This window comes from Cryptomeria japonica, chromosome 1 (genome assembly GCF_030272615.1).
Source record: "Cryptomeria japonica chromosome 1, Sugi_1.0, whole genome shotgun sequence".
Taxonomy (NCBI): Eukaryota; Viridiplantae; Streptophyta; class Pinopsida; order Cupressales; family Cupressaceae; genus Cryptomeria; species Cryptomeria japonica.
Genome location: NC_081405.1, coordinates 400,577,575 through 400,601,209, shown reverse-complemented (window position 1 = coordinate 400,601,209; position 23,635 = coordinate 400,577,575). Strand labels below are relative to the sequence as shown.

The 23,635-nt window shown below is 36.3% G+C and overlaps 1 protein-coding gene across 3 annotated transcripts in view; it reads left to right on the top strand.

Moving 5' to 3' along the window:
• Positions 1–391: 391 nt before the first annotated feature.
• LOC131065711 (ATP-dependent RNA helicase eIF4A) overlaps positions 392–23,635 on the top strand; it is a 166,680-nt gene continuing 143,436 nt past the window's right edge. For 2 of the 3 annotated variants that reach the window (XM_058000326.2, XM_058000309.2), the window contains exon 1: positions 392–553. In XM_058000326.2, coding sequence (XP_057856309.2) covers positions 482–553 — 72 coding nt within the window. In that variant the 5' untranslated portion in view covers positions 392–481. The remainder of the gene's footprint in view (positions 554–23,635) is intronic. The other variant, XM_058000333.2, reaches the window with a different exon arrangement.

Below are 23,635 nucleotides of genomic sequence, written 5' to 3'. Positions count from 1 at the left end.
TTAAAAAAAAAAAAAAAATAGAATGATTTTAAAAGATACATAAAATACAATTATAAAGAATATATATCTAAAATTTATTTTTTAATAAAAATATTTGTATTTAATTTAATTTAAACTGAATTAAATTCTTATATTGATTTATTATCTATATTTTAAAATAAAAGATAATTATTAAAATTTATATATCTATTTAGAAAAGATATTTTATTTACAATATTATAAATAATTAAAAATGAAAAACTATTTAAATAATCACTTTTCATTGGTGCAAATTAATTGATTAATACTACGGAGTGAATGCAATAATAATAGTTTAAATTTCATATTATTTAACAAATAAAAAATAAACTAAAACGCTTAGTTATATTAGGAGATGAAAGAGTTAATTAATTATTACTTTCGGGTGAAGTAGAAATTGCGCGGTGGGCAACTCTTTCCAATATAACTTTGTTATTAGCTGTAGCTATAGAATTTCACAGGTATGGAGGCTCAACGTGATGGCGAAGCGCACAGACACTATTACCTTGCCGTTGATCGTCAACAATTTAAATTGGTAACTCAAATTTCGTTTTCAAAGAGAGACCTTATGTCCATCTTTAACTCTTCTTGTTGATAGGTTAAACATTTGGGTAACACATGATCTTTGTCATTTAATAAAACTCTTAGGCAATGCTAAATGTAAAAAGGTTTGAAAGATTATAGATATCAAGTCCCTCGAATCCATTTACCCTGACAATTCTCGTCTTTAATACTATGAATCTTATGCGAATTTTAGGTTTACCTACAAATTATTGTATTAAAGATTACTGATTTTGCAATGTATATATATAGAGAGAGTAACAGTTCGCAACTTTTATGGGTTTTAGATCTATGGTTAAAATTTAAGTCCTCCCACAAATTTGTTTTTGTGTAATTGCATTAATGATTACTGATTTGGCAAGGCATATTGGTAGAGAATCATATTTTTATAAATTTTAGGTTTACTTAAAAATTTGTCTTCTTATAGTTATATTTAAGATTGTTATTTTTAAGAATTAAAATTTAGATATACCTGCAAATTTGTTTTTATGTATTTGTACTGAAGGTTGCCGATTTGGCAAGGTAGGCAGGTATTTTCATAATAATTGACTAGGAATCAACTGCTTGATAGGTTAAGATATCCTCAAATTTATGAGACGTATAATTTGTTTTCATATACTTCACCTTTAGTGCACACCTTTTATTTTTCTTCATTTTTTTGGATTTTTAGAGCTGAACTTGTCCTCCTATTCCTAATTTTTTATTGTACTTTAGCAGTCCTATCACTCTATGAGCCAATCTTGACTTTTTGTAGACATTAATATCATCGTTTCATCTTATCTATAATTGCAATAAAATTTGATAATTTAGAAAGGTAGATATATATTTGGAGGGGCACGTGTGTAGGAAGCTACTGCATGATAGGCTTATATATATGACGAGATTTGTGAGGCATCAAAGGATATTATTTGTTTTCATATACTTTGCCTTTAGGGCCACACCTTTTATTTTTCTTCTTTTTTAATTTGTTAGAGTTGGGCTTGCCTTACTATTCCTTATTTTTCATTGTACTTTGACAATGCCATGAATCATTTTCATCTTTCATAGACATTAATATCATTATCTTATCTTACCTATAACTACAATAAAAATTAAAAATTGCTGATTTATCAAGGCAAATTTATATATGATAGGGGAGGTGTTATGTGTGTAGGAAGCAACTATATGGCATGCTTATAGATATGATGAGATTCATGAGGCATTGAATGATATGATTTCTTTTCATATACTTCACCTTTAGTACATACCTTATTTTTCTTCTCTTTTGGGTTTGTTATATTTGGACTTGCTCTCCTATGCCTTATTTTTTATTGTTCTTTGGGAGTCCCATTGTAAGATGGGTACTGGTTGGATGTTCAAACAAAGCCTTTGGAAAGGAGTGACTGTAATAGTTTCAGTCTCTTTGACTTGGAGAGTGATTTTTTTTGAGAATCAATCACACATGGGGTACATGTTTTCTCTAAACAAAGATTCCAGCCCTTAAGTCCTTGGGATCCGGGTGTGTTGGCACCTAAATATGATGAGAAACCAACTTGGGATGAATTTCCTTTTGACCAAAATTCTTTTTTAACTTCATCTCCAGAGTTATGCGTGGACGATGGCATTGAGGAAGCTGATTTTGAGAGGTATGATTTTGAAGACCAAGCGGGAAATTTGTTGCATGGAGTTAATTTTGATCAAATGCCTAACTTTGCTGTTTTGGATCCACAGCTTAATGTTGAGCATTTTCATCAAGATGGTAAAGGAGAGGCACATGAGATTGGGTACAGCCATGTGACATTGCCGAAAAGCATGAAGAGAGTTCTGATTTTTATATGAAGCATAACAACAGTTCACTAAAACCTTGCATGATCATGATTGGATAAAACAATTTTTGGTAACAACTGATAATGAAGTGTAAATTTTATCTAATTTGGATGGCACAAATAGAGTTGTGGAAAATTTAATTCAAAATTCACCAAGGGGTCAAAGTGAGCAAATTATTACCCTTGCGATTTGCGAATGATAAAAAGAAGAATGGAAGAAATGAAAAGTTGCATATAGAAGGATACAAATACAAATACGGATACGGTATCGGATACAAATATGACCATTTTTGAAGATGCCTAATATGGATATGGTTAAATACAACATTTATAAAAACACATACACATATATTTAACACAATTTTCTAAGTTATTAGAGGAGATTTTCATTACTTTACAAGAAACATAGATGCATAATGGCTACATAAATAATTATAAGTTGATTTAACAATTTACAATATACAAACATTAATGCCATTTAAATCTAAATTAAGATAAAATAGAGTAAAATATTAATTAAAAAAGAAAAATATCTAAATATATTAAACCTTTAAAATTTAAATATAAAGAACTAGATAAACAATATTATTCTAAACTTAAAAAAAAAAAATCCACAAAAAACAAAAATGAAAAAAAAAAATTGCGTGAATGAATTTAAAAAAAAAAAGTTTTAGGGAGTTTCATTTTAAATTTTTTTAAAAATCAAATAACATAGTATTCAACACAGCCAGACAATTAGTGTTTTTTGGGCACATGTGGATACGGTATTCGATTTGTATCCGTATTGGATACAACAATACGTGTGCCTGAGGAGGGGAATGGGTGTATCTGGCTACTTAGAAGAAATGAATTCAGCCTTTTTGCATATAATCCATTATAGAGATGTGGCCACCAAGATTGCAGATGAGACATTATCTATGTCTAAGGGGACAAAGGGAGAGGGTTAGTGAGCTTACCATTGAGCTTAATTCCACGAAGTATGCTTTAAAAAGTGTCCAAAAGGCTCTTCTTGAAGCAGAGGATCAACTTTATGAGGCCAAGTAGTTCAAAGAGCAAAAAAATGAACAAAGAGCAAAGGAAATCAAACAAGTAATTGAAGAACTTAGTAGTTCAAAGAGCAAGAAAATGAACAAAGAGCAAAGGAAATCAAACAAGTAATTGAAGAACTTGATTGCATTCAAGAGGAGTTTGATCTATTACTTTGCCTCAAGTAATCAGAAAATGGAAGTTTGGATCAGCAGGAGGATTGGTTTGAGTTTGGGGACGAGGATAATCTTCTTTTTGCTGATAAACCATTGTTTGAGATGGGTGCTGATATGCCATTTGATAATCCACTCTTTGAGTTGGATGATGGAGCACTTTTTTATTTTCAATAATGTGATTGGTGATAACTACAACATTTGGGACCCAAGTGAAGTTTTCAGTTGTGAGGTGTTAGACTTAGGATTGGAGTTGTGGACAAAATCTCAGAGTTGGTACTACTGTCCACTTTCCAATCAACCTACACAAAACTTTAGTTCTTTGCACATAGTTGAATTGGTATGTAATAAGCCCAACAATGGAGTATTTGGTGGTTGGCGTGGATTGGGGAAGGTGATTTGGTCATAGGAGTGTTATCACAAAAGCTTGCTCTCTTCGTTGAGCTATTAACTCAGCAACCTTGTGACACATTGGATCACTTTTTGGGACACCTGTAATATGTTGCCTTGTTTTGCCTTGAGTTTTTTTGTTTGTTTTTGGTTTGAGTTTTTCAATTGATTTGAATGATATAGAAAGTGCAGAAAATATAAATGTTTGCAGCAATTAAACAACTTGGGAAATTGACAATATATAGAAACCCACAAGATTGAAATATTCCAGATTTAATTTCTGATTTGATTATACGATATTTTTCAAAAGCATGAACAACCCAATTCATAAAATAGCGTTACCAATGTATTTAAAACATACCCCAAAAATGCAACAATGAAATAGACTAAATTGGCATTAAAATCAGCTAACTGGCACTTGTAGTTTTGATGCCAATTGTCAGTATTTTCTCCAAATTTCATGAAATGGATAGAAATGGTAGTGTAGACCCTAAATGCCCCCCAAACAGAAATGGAAACCTCTTCAAACCCCAAGCATCATCTTCCTCTATGCTCAGGCCACTTCCTAGCTGCAAAAAATTCTTTCAATCTACTCCTTCAAGACTGCAAATACAACTGAAATCTTTCACGATGAAGCCCAGTTGTGATCTCTGTGTGAAATTACCAAGAAATCCTCTAGATTGGATCTTTCACCAACGTAGAAAATGTTCCTTGCAAGGGTTTTCATCCTCACAAAGTCTGAGCTGAACCAAAACCATGCAGGGTTTTCTCAGAGAGAAATATTAGAAATAATAAACTCAACCTACCAAATGAGAGCTCTCAATTCCCCTTTTTATAAGCCTTTTAGGGAACTTTCTAGAAACTCCATTTTAAAATCACTGTATTAATTTATTAAGCCTTTTAACTTTAAAAAGTGTTTTAAGTTACTTTTTAAACATTTTTGACACTTAAAGTCATTTTTAAGCGTCTCAACATTTAAAACTTTTGGTTCTCTTTCCAACGAGCAATAACATTGAGGTGCCCAATAAATTATTTTAATTAAAATGACAACCTTAGTGAAATTAATTAAATATAGCTCAATAATACACCCAATTAGTGACAATGGTCTAAATGCATCGTAATTGAAATTTGATTGTGTAGGAGTGATTCCAATGATGAAAGATGATAAACGGACCTGATTGGGTGACTTACTAAAAATAGATGCTCCTTTCAAGAATCTTGGAGCCCAAATTGGATGCCAGAAATAACATCTGAAAGCATCATATTACTTCTTTAAACCATCTTAGCTCACTAGTAACATCAAATTACCCCTTCGAATAAGCTAACACAAACCCAAAAAGTCAGCAAAAACTGCACTATTAGAGAACCTGAAAATAGGGACATTATAGTCCGCCCTTCCCAAAGATTGCTTGTCCTCAAGCAATACCAAAGCAACTCCACAATCATCACACTTATTCAGACTGTAACCAAGAATGGTCCCAGGGTCCCAAATCAACCTAGAAGATATGTAGCACCATCTACTCAAAACATTGTCCTGCAAAGTACCATCTCAAGAGATCCCTTGAAAAGCTCTTGTAAGAAGAGCAATCAATGTAATGCCCCCTCTTTGAATAGGATTTAATTATAAATAATAATAATAATCAATTAAAATACAAAAGAGACAACAATGAGGGGGCATGACCCTTTAAATGGATGTCTCGTTTCCATGAGATGTGTCTCTTCATTAAAATAGGATAGTATAAAAGCATATGGAATGAAGAGAGGAAGAAGGAAGGAAGGATAGAGATTCAGAAAGAAAATAGAAAAAAGAAGAATAAACATTAAATCCATAATCAGACTCAGACTTGTCCGGAATATGAATGGAATAAGCATTCAATATTAAGAAAGGAAAAAGGATCAATAAGCAGACATAAACGTATCAATTACAGCAGATATAAATATAAAACTACAGAAGATATGAATTATCACCACCGACTTGAATATATTCTGAGCAGATCTAAAGATAGAATCTGTAGATCGAACCATCAGCAGAAGCAGTTATCAGCAAAGAAGTAATAGTAATCATTGATTCCGAAAGACATTATACAGAGGAACATCAATAATCGATCAGCAGCAAGAAGAGATACATTCACACCAGACTGAGTACAAATTAATATATACAGCTCATGTGGTATGTAGAAACTGTTACTTATTAAATCCTTATGTCACATAAATAGTATGGATAAAGGAATATTTATTAATTAAGGCATGAATTGTTGTTGTATGTAGTAAACATATACCCATGCACTGGAATATATGTATAAATCTGCCTTCAATCATCAATCAGATTAGGAGAAAGGACTACATTAGGGAGAACTGCTATAGGACACCCTACCGCAGTTGCATTGAGGGAGAACTCCTATGAAGAAACCCCATGGTACTGTAGTTGAGGCAGAACTGCTAAGGGCACCCTACTGCAATCTCCCTTCGAACTCCTACATTACTGAATTATTGAACTCAAGATCTCCAACCATGAAAGAATCGAGGAGGATTGCTTGAAGGGCGAATGACTGTCTTAGGGCATCCTATCATGCCTCCTTGTTCCATATCTTTCATGGATGAGATCCTACATACCCATCATACTTGCTGCCTATTAATGAATGTATGATTTCCCTGTTCTAATAAAAAAATTGCGACCTGAATCATGTCTATAATGTATCATGACCCCGTGACAATCCAGTCAACACATGAATCAGCAATTTCATTGATTACCATTGCCTGCCTTCAAGGATGAAAGCATGGCAGATCGATGTTTGATATTAGTAAATAAGTGTTTGATTGATAATAATATTTAATTATTTATATTTTTGGATCGATAATAATGTCTGATATTAGCTGGTTAGATAAGACATTATTAGTTAGCATTGATAATAATAATGGTAAAGGGATGGATTAGTTATGAGGAAAGGATGCAATGGACCTAGGGGCATTGCCCTTACAAACAGGCATCACTTGAAGAGACATCTCCTTCTACACCAATGAAGAGGTATTAAAGAACATTATCAAGGAAGTTAGAGGGGATCATCGAAGGAGGTCAAGGAAAAAGATGTTAAGTCTGCATAGAGGAAGAAATCATAATTAAATGCTATCAGAACAGCAGATTGGTATGTTGTGTCTTACTTATGAATCGAATATTTGTTTACAATTATATTATATCTGAATACTATTAGAGTTAAGGGCAGATATATGGCCTATAGCATAGCTATTACATTTGTTCTTATTTTGTACATATAACAGAAATAATAAGATCTATATTGGTTGATTAAGTTTATATAACAATTTGCTTAAATTCAATTTACATATTGATTCATAATAAATTAGAAGTTAGTGTACTCATAGCCCATTCCTTAGTCATTTGCTATTGTCCCTCATGAGGATAGGTTTGTTTTGCTAGGGATAGGCGGAGTATACCTCATAAGATAGGTAAGCCCAAGATGGGATATGGACAGAGTCTTGAAACCTTGAGGGAGCCTACTTGTAGACTGGTTTCCAAGCGCCCTATGACAAGTAATTCCACATCCTCCGTGAGGGTTGATGATTAAGAAAGAAGTAAGGATTGGGGCTTAAGTCTAGTACCTGTCAAATGTATTACGAATCCTAATTGTTCCTTAATTTTAATAAATTGATTGAAGACATAATAATGCATAGTGATGTATGTTAATCATTGGGAATTGGCAGCCTCCCAGTAGGGAACATTACAATTGCTATTAGAGCTTTATCCTGCCATCTTGTGAAAGATAAGTTAATGCAACATAGCCAAAGGGCACAAAGAGCCTTAGAAAGGAAAAGAAAGAAACTAGTAGCAAACTCTAACTCCACTCAAAACAATAACATGGATGAACCAATGGGAAAGGAGTTGAAAACTTTCATGGAGATGACAACCAAAGCATTAATGGATCAAAATGAAAGAACAATCCAAGTACTTCTCTAGGCCTTACAAAATATGGGAAATTCAATCGATAGTCTTAAGATCAATTAGTTCAAATCATTCAGAAAATAATAATGGATCCTCTACATGTAGGATACCAAAATCCTCTTTCCTACCAAGGGATGATATACCAAGGGGGGAAGAAGAAATTAATCCACCCACAAATAGCACCAAGGAAATTGCTGTATCATACACAAATTTAGACCATGAGGTGAGAAGAACAATATCATTTAGGGAATTTTGTGAAGCAAAGAAACATGAGGCAACTAGAAAAGAAAAGAGACATCCAAGTAAAGACTTGAGGCATAAGGTAAATAAAGTAACTCTTCCAAACTTCGATGGATCTAATAAAGTAACAACCCATGCATGGTTACAAAAGTTAAATACTTATTCTACCCTCAGCCCAAGGACATAAGAGGATGCAGTCCAATTTGCTATCCTACATTTGGAGGGATTGGCCCACGAATGGTGACACCATGGAATCCACACCCAAGGGCACTGAAATGTAACTTCCTATGATGAATTTTCACAAAAAATTGATCAAAAGATTTGATTGGAAACATCCCCCAAAAGTTTTTAAAGAACTGACTCAGTTAAAACAAGGGATAGTGGAGGATTACATAGCTGAATTCCAAAGAATTTTAGTGAGAGTTCTAGGAGTTGATGAAGATAGGTTAACCTATTTATTTGTTGAAGGATTGAAAGATTCACTCCAGGGATTGTTAAGTGCCCTTAATCTAGTAACCCTAGATGATGCCATTGAAAGGGCTTTGAGACTAGAAACATCATCTATAAGTATCAAAGCCTCAAGCGAGCTTACAAAAACTTTCCACAAGAAAGATAGGTACTGCAAGGTCTTTGTTTCCAAAGATGAACTTAAGAAAAATAATTTATGCTTCAAATGCCAAGAACCTTGGGAATGAGGGCACACTCGCCATAAAGGAGAACCTAAAAAGAAAAAAAATGTGCTACGAATGTAAAGAATAAGTGCAGAAGAAAAATCCTTCCTCCAAGCTAAACTACGCCCATGAGTGTAAAAACCTAACGAAGGAGGAATTTGTTGAAATGAAAAAATCCTCCACCAAGCCAAAAGTGCACCGAGGAGTCCAAATTCTCTTCCGAGGAGGAATTTTCTGTGAGAGCAAAAATCCTTCACCAGCATAAAAGTGCACCTAGGAGTGCAAATTCTCTTTCGAGGAGGAATTTTCTGTGAGAGCAAAAATCCTTTACCAACATAAAAATGCTCCTAGGAGTGCAAATTCTCTTTGGAGGAGGAATTTTTTGCGAGAGCAAAAATCCTTCACTAGCATAAAAGTGTGCCTAGGAGTGCAAATTCTCCTTCTTCGAGGAATTTTTTGTAAGAGCAAAAAATCCTTCACCATGCCTAAAACCCGCCTAAGGATGACATGAAACGTGGGGCAAAAAATAATTAATATTTTAATGCTTTTTTAATGATTTTGCGGCGTGGGGTCCACACATGGAGAAAATTAATTTTTTTTTGAACAAAACTGATTAACCCTAAATGAAACTAATTGTTTTCTCCTTTGGTCAACCAATAAGGCAAAGAGGTGCGGATTCAAGAGGCAGAATTACCTATAAAGGTAAGTTGGTAATTCATTTTAACCTCACAACTTGGAAATTCACAGCTAGAAGAGCATGTGCGACTTTGGAGAGAAGGATAATTTGGAGTGAATTTGACCAAGATGTTTTTTCTTCATTATTTTAATTTTGGAATTCTTTCTTGGCAAGGTTGGTTATTTATTTATATTTTTTTTTCGAGTTTGTAATTACAGGTATGCAGTCATTCCAGCCAAAATCACGCTATAGACTTGTTCATTTTCCATGTAGTCAAGAATTTTGAATTTATATTTTATTAATCCTTGTGATGAAAGATTATGCCATAGGATGGATTGATAAAATTTCCAAGTTAAAAAAGAAATAACTTTTAACATTATTTATCCTTGGAATTCTAGGAATTTGAATGGTGGAAGTTAGGGTTGCAGTTGAGTCCAAACATGCTTGCAGCTGAGTCCAGACATGCACTAATCAAGAAGGAGAGACATTGTGAAATTGTTGCTAAGATATTGTCAAGATAATAATAATTCGTTCATTGATTCTTTGGTGAATGTTTGCTTTATCTTGAAGTTGCATGGTTTCCTATCCTTTAAAGTAGAGTAGAATTTGTCTCTTTCGAAGTTGTTTAGTGAATGAAGATCTGATAGTGTTGACTAGTGGTGAAATCCTTTTGCTCATATCTTTTATGAATAGATGATTTCTTTTCATTGTGTAAGGTTAATTTTGAGCTTTTTTTGTGGATGTTTAACTTCTATCCTTAGATAAATATTGTTCATTTTGATGGTAATTATTCAAGGTGGGAAAATCATAAGCACAACCTTCGAAGATTGCACCCATTTTGTCTAGATGTTTCTTTTGGCGACTTAAGTGTGGTTTGATTTGATCCAATCATTCACCGTCTCTTGAATTCTTAGGAGTAGAATATAATTCCTAACCCAATCCTCTTTTTCCATTTTTTTTGAATTTCGTGATCCAAAATCCAAAGAAGAGAATCTTCATTGCTATATCGTACCATACATTCCTGGAGAGTGTATCATTCCAAGTCCTCATTGTGATCAAAGAACAACAAAAGCATAAATCCCCCTTAGATTACCAGCACACATCATACCAAATGAGCTATATCCATCATAAAGTCGCAAGTTCACGTAGGAACCTTGGAATCACTTTTATAACTTTTGCAATCTTGGCATAAAAAGCGATTTTGCTCAAGAGAGGGTAAATTGTCTTTGGCATTTTTATTTTGTGTTGGTGTGGTCATAAAACATCCATCAATAGAACTGGCGGTAGAAGGAGGGTGAGATAGTTCAAGGCGAACTTTCACTTGAGGAGAAACTGCTATTCAAGAAAAGCAATTTAGCATGAACCATAATGGTGTTGCCGCATAGAGACATATTTTTAGTCTTATAGCTGAATTTGGGATATGAGGATGATTAAGAAGACATCATTTCAAGATTAAACAATCTTGCTTGGAAAGTAAATAGGAGCACAACTGAGTACATGCGAGTGAGCTTTGTGTTATCAGGCTGGTGCAGATTACACAATACAGATTAGCATTTTGAGTTGCATCATCATCAGTTCCAAGTAGTGGCTTACATTTTCAAAAGTCAGAAAAGTGCAACATTATCAAGCTGGTGAAGGTTACACAATATAGATCAGCATTCCGAGTTGCATTGTCATGAGTTCCAAGCAGTGGCTAACATTTTCAAAAGTGAGAAAAGGAATACGAAAACGTTAGAGAATCTTCGAGTGACAGGATATGAATTAGTTCCTGCACAAAGATATGATCAAGCCTTAGTCTTGAAAGACTTTAGATTCCCATTTGAATGTCAAAAATACATGCCCCAACAACCTATTAAGAGATTTCCACCGGCATCTGCCAACGGTCCAGTGGAAGCGCCATGGTATCAAACTATGTCAAAACCTAAAGTTTTGCCAAATGAATCACTTACAAGCAATGGCTATAGTTTTCCCCCACTTTATAATAGTGTCTTGGTAGAAGGAACAAGGGAAGTACAAGCATTCCAACAGTCATTAGGAAATCCACCGAAAGTGTATCAGAGGAATTTATGGAGCAATGAGCCATTGACTACATTGATCCCACCAAATAATTTCCAAACTCCTCCACCTCTGAATGCACGCAATGTTCCTACTTTCCCAAAGGATTCACCAGAATACAGACAACAAAATGTTTAACAGAATGAAAGAAGGCAACCAAATGCTCCATCAATGGAACAAAAGAAAAAGAATGATCATCCTAGAGATGAATTGAAGAGATTGAGCTCATACATGGGAAGAATTTAAGAAGATAAAGGTCAGTCTGCCTTTGATTGAATTGATGAGAATTCCCGTAGTTCAGAAATATTGTTGAGTAGCATATTGTCACCACAAAGAGCACTCCATAGAGCACGTCAAATGTTCCTAGAAACGCATACAATGCTCCCCAACCTAACACTGTCATGAACACAAATGTTGCTCAAAGCGAGTCACTAATGTTTTACAGTGCATTCAATGCTCCTCAGCAACTGCCAAATTTCGTAAGTGTGATCCAAAATTCGTTTAGTGCTCCAAAGGAACAAAATACAACACCATGTGTGGATGCTTGTCAAAGTGAACCTGCAATGAAGATAGAAGAAACTTCCAAAAATGCAGAAACACCAAAAGAACAAATTGTGTCTAATGATATTCAAATGGTTTCACAAAGTGAAAACCATACACAAGAAAGACATGACGTGAAGGATGGAAATAATAATAATTCAAGTAATCAAAGAGAACATTTGGTAGTCTTCTATCAAGGAAAAAACAAAGTTGCTTCATTCTTACTATCTGTCAGAATATTGGAAAGCTCTTACACAACTGCTTGATGGATTTTGGTGCTTCTAGCAATGTGATGTTGCTTGTAGTATGTCAAAGGATGGGATTGGTACCTACACAGACAAACAAGAAAGTTACCTAGCTAGATAAAACAAAAGTTCAGTTCATGGGAGAACTGAACTATATCCATATACATTTAGCAGCCGATCCAAGAGTCTGTTGTGACATTTTCACACATCGCCCCATTGCAAATGGGGACCCCCTACTTTTTAGGTCCTTTGGGTCTTTTGGTTTTGGTTCTTTGGGTCTTTTAACGGTAGTCTCTTCGATCTCCTTGGTTTGCAAGTGTTTTGTGTGAATTTGATCAAGTCTGCAAGTCATTTGAGTAAATTTGGCTAAGTTTGGAACCCGTTTTGCTTATTTGAGGGTTTAAGCCCTTTAGACTTAGGTTTGAGGCCTTTTCCTTAGGGTTTTGCAAAATCTGAGCGTTGCATTGAAATCAGGACTCTTCAAGGAAGCTTTAGTGAAATTTGAGTGAATTCTGAGCAACTTTCTATTTTTAGAAAGTTCCTATTTTGTAAGGAATTTCATTGCCTCCTGGATTGTCTTTATTTTGCCAAAAATCAAACTTACTATTTTTAGTGTCATCTTGTCCTGATCTGCCCTAATTTTGATATTTTGAAGTACTTACTATTTTTTGGTAAGTCTATTTTTGGCAGGTTCTTCACAGGCAAGGGTCTCGATATTTGAAGATTGCGCATTCCTGAATATTTGTCTAAATCCGAAAAGTTGAAAAAGCAGGCAATTGATAAAAAATGGATAAGTGTGGGATTTATTCCAGAAGTGGAAAGGGATTAAAAAATTGCCTAAGGCACGAAAATTCACTTCAATCCAAGATGGCATCTTGTTGTGACCTATTTCATACATCGCCCCATCGCAGATGGGGACCCCCTGTTTTTGCTTTTTAGGGTTTTGTCCTAGCTCTGTAGTTTCATAAATCCTTTTTCTCTGAGAGTTTTGAGTCAGAGTTTCTGAAGTCATCCCAAGCCAAATAGAGAAATCATGCCCAGAATCATGTTTGAACGTTGTCAAAGTGCTTAGAAGGTCTGAAGGACAAGGATCGCAATTGCTTTGGGTCATTTCTGACAACTTTCTATTTTTAGGAATTTTGCTTTTTTGCTTTTTTCTAAATTTAAAAAGTTTTGGTTTTGGCACTTTGGGCACAATTTGGTAAGCAACTTTTTTGGCTTGCTTTTTGGTTTTTTTCTGCTTTTTTGAAATTAGAACCTCGGTTTTGTTCCTCATGTCATTTGGTTAGTGCCCATGTCTTCAGATTTGAATTTTTTTGCCTCTTAAGTACAAAAAGCAGGGTTATGTTTTTCTAGCTTTTTTGTGGAATTAGGGTCATGATCCTTAGGCCATATCATTACTACCCATGTTCTCTGAATTGAAAAATTTGGTCTCTTAAGTGTAAAAAGCAGGGCAAAAACCCCAATTAGGGTTTTATTCCAAAAGATCATCCCTCAAGCCATTTTATCAGTACCCATGTCCTCAGAATTGAAAAATTAGGTCTCCAAGTGCAAAGAGCAAGATGGAAACCCCAATTAGAGTTTTGTTCCAGATAAATCCAACATCAATATGGCAGATCATATATGAACATAGCAAATCAAATGAATGTGTTTGGAAAGAAAAATTATATTTTAGGTCCTGTCCTTGCCAAGGTCAAGGAGCGAAATTCTTTCAACAAGTCATGTACATTACCAAGGTCATAGAGCGAAACCTCTAAGTCTTGTCCTTGCTCAGGCCTTCGAGCGAACTTTGTTTACAATCAGCCCGTCCTTACCAAGGTCAGAGAGTGAACTTCATTTGGGTCTTGTCCTCATCAAGGACACAGAGTGAACTTGAACTTGTCCTTAGGGAGGTCAGAGAGCGAACTTTATTTGGAGCTTGTCCTTAGGGTGGTCAGAGAGCGAAATTTACAATATAGGCCCTGTCCTCATCAAGGACATAGAGCAAACTGTCATGTGAGTCTTGTCCTTAGGCTGGTCATAGAGCGAATTTGATCATTATAGGGCTTGTCCTTGGAAAGGACATGGAGCGAGCTGCTTGTTTTGACAAGACAAAGCTCATTTGATGAGAATGTACCTTGCTAAGGTCACCAAGCGAACTTGATCAATTATAGGTCTTGTCCTTAGAGAGGACAAAGAGCGAACTGCCTTAGGAGGCTTGTTCTTAGAAAGGACAATAAGTGAACTGCTAAATAGGTCCTGTCCCGACCAAGGACAGAGAGCGAACCTCACTTTGACCTTGTCCTTCTCAAGGACACAAAGCGAATTTATGATATAGGGCCTGTCCTTGTTAAGGACATAGAGCAAAACACTTGCCTTGACCGCCCAAAGGACATGAAGTGAATTGATTTGACCGCCCAAAGGACACAAAGCGAATTTATTTAACCGCCCAAAGGACATGAAGTGAATTGATTTGACCGCCCAAAGGACACAAAGCGAATTTATGATATAGGGCCTGTCCTTGTTAAGGACATAGAGCGAAACACCTGCCTTGACCGCCCAAAGGACACAAAGCGAATTTATGATATAGGGCCTGTCCTTGTTAAGGACATAGAGCGAAACACCTGCCTTGACCGCCCAAAGGACATGAAGTGAATTGATTTGAAGAACATGTACCTTCCAAGGGTCCTAGGGCGAATGTCCTCCTAAGGGTCCTAGAGCGAATTTTAGCATTTTGGCAAGAGGTGAAGTCGGCCAGCATGAGAAAGACAATTTATTATTGCCAAAGCAAGTCAGCCTCACCCTAAAAGGACACATCTCTTCATTAAGACACCCATATAAGGAGACTTGAAGCAATCATTTAGTCACCAATTCAAACCAATCCTTTCTCCTAGAGTGAACTTGATCAGCAGATCAGCAGTCCCCATCAACTCCACTAGCTAATTCAATCAGCAGGGCAAGGAGTCTAATTAATGTGAACAATAAATCTGATTCAGGAAACATATCATCAGTGAATTTGATTACATCCACAGTGGGTCCAGTAAGTATCAACATCAAATCTGATCCACAAGCAGCGACTCCAATCATTGGTGACAGCAAAAGTCACAAAGGAAGAAGCGAATTCATCAAGAAGATAACAAATTTGCTCAAAACAAGGAGTGGCCTCCTCTGTAGATGCACTTATTAACCTGCAAATCACATAAAATCAGAGATTATATCAAATTAAGAGATTGTACAAGTTATGTATCATGTGTGCTTAATACCCCCTTTTGTTTATTTTGCAGGAGTAACTAATGAAAAGGATGGAGAAGTGGACTGGAAGCAGCATCAAGAACACTTCAATGGCACAGAAGAAGACTCAAAATGTTATGAGGATGAAGGATTTCAAACATTTCAACAGCTGCAACATGAAGCGAGCGCAGCAACAAACGGAGTAGGGTACATTCTAAGTTCTCATTCTATCATGATGAAGAGATCAAAGGAGTGCGAAGGAGAAGTTATACAATCACCTAAGGCAAGCAAGCGAGGATGGAGGAATGACTCAACTACCTCAATGCTTCCCACCATCGCACTAAATATTGAGCTTGTAATGTTGAGTATCAAATCTTTCAAGTTTACAAGTGCAAGATTGAGGTGGCAGCCCAGTCATCCCTCCACCAATTAGAGAGGTTCCACATTAGCATGTCTAGATGCAATGGACCTGACTCACCAGTGATGGCACAAACTCCGAGGCACCTACCCCTGATATCTATTGGTCCACACTTTCTTAATGTAATTATGTCATTGGCCAAATTGAGTTTGTTGTAACATACCCTAATTAGGGTTTTTATTGTAAGATCTTGGCCATTGATGGAGAATCAATCCTGGCCGTTCATTGTTAATGAGCTCTCTATATAAAGCTCAAGCTCTTCATTTGTAAAGGTTAATAGTGGGAGAATAGCTAATAGTGAATAGTTAGTAATAGGAGAGAATGAAATAGCAATTAGAATAGAAGTTAGATTAGGAGGAGAAGGCAGAAATTGTTGCCTAAGTTGTAAATGAACTCCATTTTCATTAAAGTTATGGTGAAGTGTGTTGTTTCTTTACAATGTGCATGGTTTCTTGTTGGATCTTCATGTTAGATGGTAAATAATTAGATCGAATGGAGGAATTTGTTGGATGCATTTGCGTGGAATCCGCCTAGTCCATATTACTAGCCTCTTACTGATTGTAGGTGTGCCTTGTATGGTCAACTGGAATGATATGAGCTTAACTTCGAATCGTTCTACACTCATTGCTTATGCATTAACTTGAATGGTGATCAATGTTTGATGGTATTGATTTGAACATCTTTGAAACGTCCTTAGAAGATTGCATTGAGCTTGTGTCAAATTGTTCAAGTTGATGGTGAGACCTCACTCGGTAGGATTCCATCTAATCTTTCATCCATCTTCTCACATTCTAGGCTTTAGAATAGACTCTCTTACCCCTTCATCTTTTGCCATTTTTTCAAAATCAAGCTAGTTTAGGACAAAGAGCATCACCATATTGCAACATTAGATGATCGAGTTCCAACAAATCAAGCATTCAGGCATTTGAATGTAAGTCCCCTTGTGATTCCAGCATAATCACATCAACCAATGAGCTTATCCACACGTAGTGACCCTACATTCATGAACCTTGGAGTCTTCTCAAGTGATCCTTAAGCTAATCTTCAGCATTTGAGAGATTTTGTTCAAGAGAGGATTAAATACTCTTGGGTATTTTATTCTGTGTTTGCATGTGCATAAAAAACACATCAACAAAACCCATGGCAAGAGTTAAGCAAACTCCTACCTATGGTTTAGAATGTCCAAGACAAAGCAAACAAAGGAGATGGTAAGGAGGTAAAGTCCGCCTAGCAAAGGTTTTGACATGATAAAGTGGCAAGAGGCTGGCAAAGTCTGCCAAGGCTAAAGCAAAGAATGTCCAAGGCATGAGAAAGTCCACCCTAACACAAGGAAGATCCAATAAGTCACAAAGTCCGCCTTGGGCAAATGGTTAATGAATATCAAAGTCCGCCCTCTAGGAGAGACTAAATAAAGCAAAACATAAATTGGCAAAAGACATTCCAAGTCTGCCCTTGGAAAAGCATGACAAAGCAAAACATGTCTAAAGAAATTCCAAGTTCGCCCTTGGAAAAGCATGACAAAGAAAAACATGTCTAAAGACTCTCCAAGTCCGCCTAGGTGGAGTATAATATATATATGGTCAAGTTCGCTATGAAGAAGAAAAAAATGGATAAGAGGAATAGCAATTTTGAGAAGGAAGCAAGGTGAAAGTTAGTATGTCCAAGTGCACTTGAAGTCCACTCTCTTCTCAACATGTCCAAGAAACATTCAAGTCTGCCCTTGGCTAGACACCTTCAAAGTCCGCCCATGATTAGATTAAGTTGGCAAAGACAAGGATAAAAGCTAGGAAATCTAATGGCAAGCAAGACATGGCCTAAAGCATATATCAAGTCCGACCATGGCATGTGAAAAATGGCCAAACAAGATGACAAGTTTGCCAAGTTAGCAAGAAATTTTGGACATGAAAACAAAAATGGCCAAGATGAATAAGACATTAGAACTTCCAAGTTGGCCTAGGCATAAATGGAATATGTGAAGATGCCTAAGCCAGATGAAAATTCGCCCATGACCTATGTTTAAGATACAAAGACAATCAACTTGCCATGGCCAAGAAAGCAAAATGGCTAGAGGAAATAATTTTGACAAAAAATTGCACATGAAATTAAGGGTCAATCAACGAACGGGTTGGAAAATAAAACTTGACACATGAATATTTTTTAATATTTTCCAACTTAGAATTATTTTCGAAGGGAAAATAATTTCAACACCTAGAAAGATTTTCATAAATTCAAGAATTTTAGAAATTGAAAGAAAGTTCTAGAAGATTCCTTAGTTAAGGATGGAATTTTGTGAGAGATAAAACTTTCCATTTTGGAAAGATTTAAAACATTAAAACACAAAAAAACAATAAAAAATTACAAAAAACAAAAAAAACACAAAGATGAAGCTTCTAAGTTTAAAATCCTTAACTTCAATATATTTTCAACCAATCACTTTCAAAATTCATTATTCAGGTTGGAAATTTGGAGAGCAATTGAGAAGAAATTTTATGTCTCAGATTTTGGTGAAAATTGATTTTTGAAGAGGAATTATGAAGGAGGAAAATTTTGTAAGTGTTGAAACACAAGAACAAAGTGCTTTTTCTGATTTTAAGACAATCATCAGAATTGAAGGTGAATTTCAGGCACAAGATCGATTTCAAATATCCAAAATCTTAATTTGACTGAATTCTTCTACCTTTCCGTCTTATTTCTCTCGACATTCATTAATTTTTAAGACCAAATTCTTCACTTTCAGTCTGCTTTTTCGCAGAAATTTAGTTTTTTCGACAAGCTGAAAGTGAAACTTTCAAGTTAAAGGGTCTGAAAATCAGAGTTAAAATCAGCAAGTTGTCTTGAAAATAATTTTGATTTTTCATGTGTTATGCAGGTTAATGACTACCAAAGGAGCACCTTCCAGAAAAACACCAATGAAGTTTGCCAGTAAAGGAGTATAGCCGGAATCCAAGATTAAATCCAGTTGGAAGAATCTCACAGACACTGATCTTGGACAAGTGGATTTAGAAGAATTCAAAAGGAGAATGTATGGTCATGATGGAGACCTGTCAACACCCATTGCTTGCCGGATGATGAGAAATGGCATCGTCCAAGCAACTCGATTTCCTTTAGCTAAAGAATGTGCTGAGTTGATAGTTGAATATGCTATACACTACAATGCACAGTCAAGAGAGATCATTGCACTTGATGGAAGGGTTTTAGCTAATCTTTCAGAGTTAGCCATTCAAGAGATGTTTGGAATACCGAACTACAATAAAACCTCATACAAGACTAAAGAGGATACCAAGAGGATTTATGATAAGCAATCTGAACTCTGTGCAACAAATATTAACAAGTCATGGTTGGAAAAGAAAAGACCCCAAGGGAAAGTGCTAAAGAATTTGTTGCGCCCATACTTCAAAGAGGAATATGATGATGTTATCCTAATGCTGAATAGGGTAATGGGCAGCCCTCAGGGAGCGCCATTCGAGAAGTGGATGTACTTATTCTTTGATGAAATTACCTCGGGAGTCAAGATGTTTAATTGGTCCCGCATAATCAACAACAATCTTCATGAACAATTGATAAATTTGGAGAAGACAAAGTCATTCTACATGAGGAACATTATCTACTCATTGGCCAAATTTTTTAGATATTTCGGATTGATTTGTAGAGGCGTAGTTGGCAATGGAGAAAATGAATTCAAGTCTTATGACTATTACCTGTAGCTGTAGCTTAAGGAGAAGAGCCATTTCAAGCGAGTCAATGATGCATTCTTGATGTACATCACAAAGACATTACAAGGAGGAACTCACCAAAGGTTATCTCTTGAAGCCAAAAGTTTAATCAGCAAGTATGGATCCTGGGTTATCTAGTTTCCGAAATTTACATATATAAGAGTTCAAGGTTTTGACGGTCGTCCTTACTGACTTCCGATCTATCCGACTAATGGGATGGTCCTACTTGAAGTTCTCGACAACTAGAAACATATTAGAGCTTCAAAGAATAAGGTAGAAGGCAACTATATCCTTTCCATTCTTTATTGGAAATATGGAGGAGTCTTGTCCAACAACACAGGCAACTGAAATTGCCAGGCTAGAAATGCAGTGGTATCCCTTTACATTCTACCGATCCAGAGTTAATTATGATCCTCGCAACAATATTGGATTAGTGAATGGAGAAAGATTCATACATAGAGTGGACATAGAGGATTTTTGGACAAATGCTGTGGATGAGTTTGACATCAAGAAAAGACTATGGTCCAGACTGCCATTAAGCTTGATCAGAACGACTGAACCTTTCCTTGTGCCAGAGTAGTTGGAGGATAATGCAAAATATACTCAGCCTAGCTTTGATGAGCATGCACCACTTTATCCTATCAAATGGTTAGAACCAGAGCATGCAAATTTGACCACCTTGATGCAACCAGTTATGAAGTATTCCATGTGATGGGTTGATCAACAGAGTCATAGATTAAGACAAAGAAATATAGCCTTGACTTATGACCTGATGGGTGAAGCAAAAGAATGTTCTTCAAATGCAGAGGCATCTCAAAGTGCCAGGCCAATCGAAAGTGCTAAACAGAAAGGGAAGGCAATTGTGAATGAAGGACCTTCTCAGAAGAAACAAAGGCTAGAACCATCTTGTTTTGCCGCATCAGCAAACATAAATGGCATATTGGCCATTGATAAGTCATTGGCAGAGATGGAGATTCCTTCCCTAGTCCATGGAGAAAACGTAGAGTCAATCCATCAAGAAGATGAGCAGCCTTCGTCTCCTACTGGCACAAAAGTATGATAGTCTGACAATGAAATGAATGTTGAGGAAGGTGAACTTCAAGAAGGAATGATTTCCACCCTTCGAGGTATCGCATGTGAAGAAGGCAATCAAGAAGTGGAAGGCATTGAGCAGCCCACTGTTCCTGATTGGCTGAAGGAGAGATTGCAAGAAAAGATACAAGTAATAGAAATTCAAGAAGAAGATGATATGGCCAACTTCTTGGCCAGATTAGAATAGGTTGCCACAAAGAGCCAGCCAGAAGGTTTTCCACCATCCAGATAGATGAAGCTAGTTGCCGCATGGTGCAGATTGCTGTGCCAAAAGTAGATAAGGCAAAAGGAGATATTGCTTCTCATGAATATGAAATCACCACAATCAATTTGGGACCAACTACCAAGAAGCAGGAAGCTGAAGATTTAGACAATTCAGTTGGTTCCATGAAGGCAAGAATGGACAAGGAAGTAGGAAAGAAGAAGGAATATAAGAAAGAAGTTGAGCGCCTAAGGGATTATATTCAACATTTGACTAAGCCACTTAACCAAGCCAATCCAGAAGCCCCTCCACTCTTGAATTCACAAGAAACAGTCAAAAGTTATGAGGAAGAAGCAATAACAGCCAGAGAGACCAAGGCATGGATGGAAAGCACAAGTAAAGAGGCAGCCACATTTGTGGAAAGGTTAGCACTAACATATGGACAAACCTCCTCTTTACTCTCTAGGATTGCAAGCATGGCAGAATTATGGGCTAATATCCAGGATATTCAAGACAAAATTGTCCCATGCCTTAGAGAATTGAAAGGAGTTTTGAAGCAAGAACTAATTGATGGAAATATAATTGAAGCAGGAGCTGCATATGACTTCAATAGTTGGCACTGAACATTGGTTGCACGCAGTGAAGTCTTGGAGAAAGTGAAGACGAATGTTGACAGAGCTGAAGAACAGATAAAAGAAATTGAAGACAAGGTTTACCTTGTAGCTGCAAAGGTATTTGAAAAGGAAATTATCTGAGAGAAGGATACAAAGTTAGAAAATCTAAAGACTAAGACACGAGACCTTCACCACTGGGCTAGTCCTAAAGCAGAATCTGGCTAAGGCATCGAACCTCCTGTCCACCAGAGATGCTTTCCAGAAACAAGAACTAGATTGGGAAATCACTTTTTCTCTATGTGCAGATGATTTGGAAGGATTGGAATTCAGGATCAGTATTCTACCACATGTCACAATGGAGGAGGTTGATCAGAATGTGTCCAAGTTCATTGAACATTCTACCTCTCAACAGGAGAAGGGGGTGCAATCCTAAAAGATAGCACCTTGTGCCATTTGTCTTACATGCACTGGATATTAGTTTTATTTTCGAAAACCCTAATTAGGTTGTCTTAATCTCGACCGTTGATCTTAGATTGATCTCGGCCATTCATTTGTTTTCAGATTCTCTATATAAATTCATTCTCTCATTTCATTAAATGTGGAGAGATTTATGAAATTGTTGCATAGAGCTACTTGGATAATAAAAGTTCATTATTAGTATTGTTTTGAAGTCTTATTGTTATCAAGTGGTTGCATGGTTGCATATTATCTTCAACACTTAGAATAGATTTGCTTTAAGTAATTTGCTTTGAAGTTGTTAGATGAATGAAGGATTGATAGTTTAGATTGGTGAAATTTTTGCTCATACTTATGTTGGATGGATGATTTTCGTTCAATGTGTAAAGTTAGCCTAAGCTTTTGATATGGATGCTTAACTTCTGCTTTGAGTAATATTGTTCAATTGTTGGTATTATTCATATGTGTGAAAATCTTGAGCACAACCTTAGAAGATTGCACATGCTTTGCGTAGTTGTCCAAGAGTGGTGAAACAAAGTGTTGTTTATTGGTTTCACCCAGTCTACACCGTCTCTTAAGTTCTTAGCAGTAGTTAGAATTCCTAAACCCTTATCCTTTTTTTATCTTTTTTGAAATCCCAAGTCAGAAAATCCAAAAACAAAGAGCATTTGTTGATAAATTCGCTTAAGTTCAGCTTGTGAATGATACTAATTGCAGTGTAAGTCCCTTTATGTATTACCAACATATCACAACACCCATTGAGCATATCCACATGTCAAGACCTGACAAAAGAAACCTTGGAATCGCCATATGATCTTCTCACAATCTTAGCATAAGCGGTGGTTTTTCAAGAGAGGATAGAGTGTCGTTGGACATTTTATTCTGTATTCGGTGAATGATAAAACACACACCGACACATCCCAATCTGGAAAGTGCAAAAATGGCTAAGTCTGGAGAAAAGCTAGGCAAAAATCCTTCACTAGAGAAATGCATCCAAAACGAGATGGGTGCCAAAATGTGGTCTTGGAGGAATTTTTTTTTCCAAGACCAAATTCCTCATGGTCTAAATGGCGCTCATATTTGGGAGTTGGGTGCTAAATTGGGGTCATGGAGGAATTATCCTCCATGACCAAAATTCCTTCATCACATGGTTTTCACGCCCAAGTAAAGGTATAGAACGCCAAATACAAGCCATGGAGGAAAAGCAAAAAATTTCGAAATTCGTCCACAACACCTAAACAACGCTCTAGCATGGTGGATGGGTGCCAAATAGAGGGTGTGAAGGACTTTTCCTCCCTAGGCACGATTCCTCCATACCATGCTTTCAACGCCCAAGCTTGTGGAAGAGCACCAAACAAGGCTCATGGAGGATTTTTCCTCAATCCAAATTCCTGTAGCCTGCCATTTTAGTGCCCAGGTCGAATGTCAAGGCACCAAACTGGGGTCCCGAAGGAATTCATTCCAAAGCCAACTTTCCTACATAGCATTGAAACTCTGCCCAAGTCATGCATTAGGGTGCCAAAATGGTGTAAGGAAGGAATTTCCCTCCAAAGGTAATAAAATCCTTCCCAAGAT